Source organism: Bactrocera tryoni, chromosome 4 (assembly GCF_016617805.1).
Source record: "Bactrocera tryoni isolate S06 chromosome 4, CSIRO_BtryS06_freeze2, whole genome shotgun sequence".
In the NCBI taxonomy this organism is placed as follows: domain Eukaryota; kingdom Metazoa; phylum Arthropoda; class Insecta; order Diptera; family Tephritidae; genus Bactrocera; species Bactrocera tryoni.
This window is the reverse complement of record NC_052502.1, coordinates 60494631-60497597: the sequence shown is the minus strand read 5'-3', so window position 1 is coordinate 60497597 and position 2967 is coordinate 60494631. Positions and strand designations below refer to the sequence as shown.

The following is a 2967-nucleotide window of genomic DNA, read 5'->3' as shown; positions in this document are numbered from 1 at the left end:
CGAAAAACAGACACAGGCAAGCCTTTGCAGCTATGATAGTCTCCGGACCACTGAAGACTGCGCTGCCTTGGCGGCCCAGGCAACCGCTCCATAGGTGACAATAGGCCCTACAATCATGGTATACAGCCATCTAATGACACTTGGCTTGCATCCCCAGGATCTACCGGCCAGGCGTCTCCATATCATAAGTGCTTTAGTTGCTTTGGACAGCGTTAAGTCCAAATGCCTACTCTACCGTAAGGATGAGTGAAGCCAAGGTATTTGTAATGTGAATAAGTAAGCTTAAGCCAGCGTAAGCAACTGTCCGAATACACATAAATTGTATTTTTCAACTATAATGTACTTTACATCAAGTTTCGTTAAGTTTTTTCAAACGTCATTTGCTTAAGGAAAATGCGAAACAGTTCACATTTATCGTACGGAATCAACTGTTTTCGTTTTTTTGTCAACAAAAACATCATTTTGAATTTGAAGATGGAGGACGACGAATGTTTCATACAAAATTTAATCGAAAATATTGAAAAAAATAAATGTTTGTACGACAAGTAAGATTATTTTTATTTCAATCGCGTGTAGATAAAAAAATCGGTGTAGTCAATCCTCTTCATTTCTAGGAATCGTACAAAAAACCATCCTTCTTCCTCTTTCTGTTTATTTCCCTCACTGAACATGACCAAACTCTTTAGAGAGGAATTTAAATTTCATATTACCGAAACGAAAATGCCGTCGGCATATGTGCAAATGGGATATGCTGTCTCTTCGAGATTTTCGTAGAAATGAAAACCGCTGTCAAACTGCTGAAGTGACAGCTTATAGCTTACGATATATGGCAAACTATTTAGTATTCTATATCAAGTAAGCAATGAGCAAAGTGATGTCTCCACAGGCAATAGGCACGGCAATACAGGCAGTATTCCATAAATTCTATCCAGTCGAGATGCCCCATAACGATCGGCAATATTGCTAGCAGTACAGATTCTTGCAATCTTAAGTGTACGATTACATGAAGCAACTTTTGTTGCTGATTCTCGAGCGATTCTCTTTTGCTGTTGCCCATTACTTTCACACGAGCAACTTGTGTTGCGCAACTCTGCTCGAGTTTTTTTCTCATTCTCTTTCACTTTACTTTAACCCATTGTCTACTCTTTACTTTAACCCATTGTCGCTTCTTTTTCCTTATAGGTATTTGGGCCACTCTATCACATACATATCAGCTCTGTCAATTAAGAAATACATTTTATTTATTAAAACGAAGATATATTACCCTTCTTACTATCGTCTGAATCAATTTGTATGGCTTCATCTATACATTTCACAATATCGTTAATTAATTCGATTTTTTCGTCATACTCCATTTTTTAAAATATTTATATTATATTATGTATATTTGTATACATATTTGCAAATTACTTACCAAAAGATGAAATTAAATTTTTAAATATATTCAAAATATTAATTTCAAAAATATATACGCAAATGCAACTATGTACTACGAAAGAAAGAACACGAATGCCGAAAAACGTCGCAGCGAACTGTTACGAATAAGAACACAAAGCGAGTTGCTGAACACGGGAAACTCGGCGCGATTCTCCTCTCCTCGTCGCCCCCTCGCCTATAAACCAAGAGTTGCCGCAACAAAAGTTGCTTCGTGTGATAAGGCTCTAAATTGCCTGTGGAGAAGCTCATTACCGATTTCGAGACGTAATCTATTGCTTGTCGAGATGAGATAAAAACTAACGCCAATCCACACTGTGATGTGTCGAATGGATTGAAAGTCGTTTTAGTTCATTTGTTATGACAAGAGTTGTTTGATGGAAATTATTAATAAAGACTGTGCGGACCAGTCCTGGGATGAGAGTATGTTAATTAAATCCTATGGCGAATGTGTAAATCTTGGTAGCGAAGATGTGGCAAAATACATATCTAGTAACACCAATAACGGAGCAACAAAAATGTTGAAAACTGAACAAAGTCCTTTAACAGAATTTAATGTTGGCGACTACGTTAGATCTACTTACCACGATGATGGTTGTGATTATGAAGCGAAAATATTATCGAAGGACGGATCTAATGATACATGCTTGGTGAAATATATTGGTTACGATAATGAAGAAATAGTTAATCTGAAGGACTTGTTACCGTCTTGGGGGAAAAAGGCACGTCGTTTACAGTTTCAACAGGCGAACGCGCGGGGACGGAAAGATATTGATAGTACTGTTAGTAGCAGTAAGAAAATGTTAACTGATATGTTACCCCCTCCTCCACCTTTACCGCCTATGCTTACACAAAATATTGGTGATTCGGAACATTTATCAGCTATGTTAATGTCCTGGTATATGAGTGGTTATTATACTGGTATATATGAAGGCATTAAATTAGCAAAAGATAAAAACAAATAAGTCTGATTAGACCATTAATTAAACTCATATAATTAAAAATTGAATTATATTAAAATGATATGTTTTACCTTTTCATTGAAGTAACGACCTATTCTGTATTTTTAATCAAATCGTTAGAAGTATATGAATGTATGTACATATATAAATGTCATGAAGACAATGTAAACTAAATATAAAGAGATTAAATAAAGCAATTCATAACTGAGATCATAAGGAAATTGTTTGTACAATATATTTTACCTCTCCAATTCAACAAAATATAAATGTAAGTAAGTATGTATGTACTTATATTAAATGATTATTTAAAGGCCGTTAGAACTTAACTGACAGGACTGCTAGCCAGAATTTGATCGACAATATGTTGAAAAATGATTTCCCAGTATTTGATTAGCAACCATTTGGAAGTTATGTTCTGGAACACTACTGGGCACAATTCCGATTTCTTTGGCGCCGCGATCTGAAGGTACCGTTGGATAAAGGAAGTCATCCTGATTAAAAAAAAATCACATCCTGGGAATACTCGGTCATGTGCCATGGGCTGTCAATATACATACTTATGTTGATGCCA

The 2967-nt window shown here is 35.8% G+C and overlaps 1 protein-coding gene across 1 annotated transcript; it reads left to right on the top strand.

Moving 5' to 3' along the window:
- Positions 1–1713: 1713 nt before the first annotated feature.
- LOC120775884 (survival motor neuron protein) lies at positions 1714–2617 on the top strand. Its single transcript, XM_040106261.1, has one exon. It carries the CDS (start codon positions 1812–1814, stop codon positions 2397–2399), a length of 588 nt encoding a protein of 195 aa, XP_039962195.1. The 5' UTR covers positions 1714–1811; the 3' UTR covers positions 2400–2617.
- Positions 2618–2967: the final 350 nt, after the last annotated feature.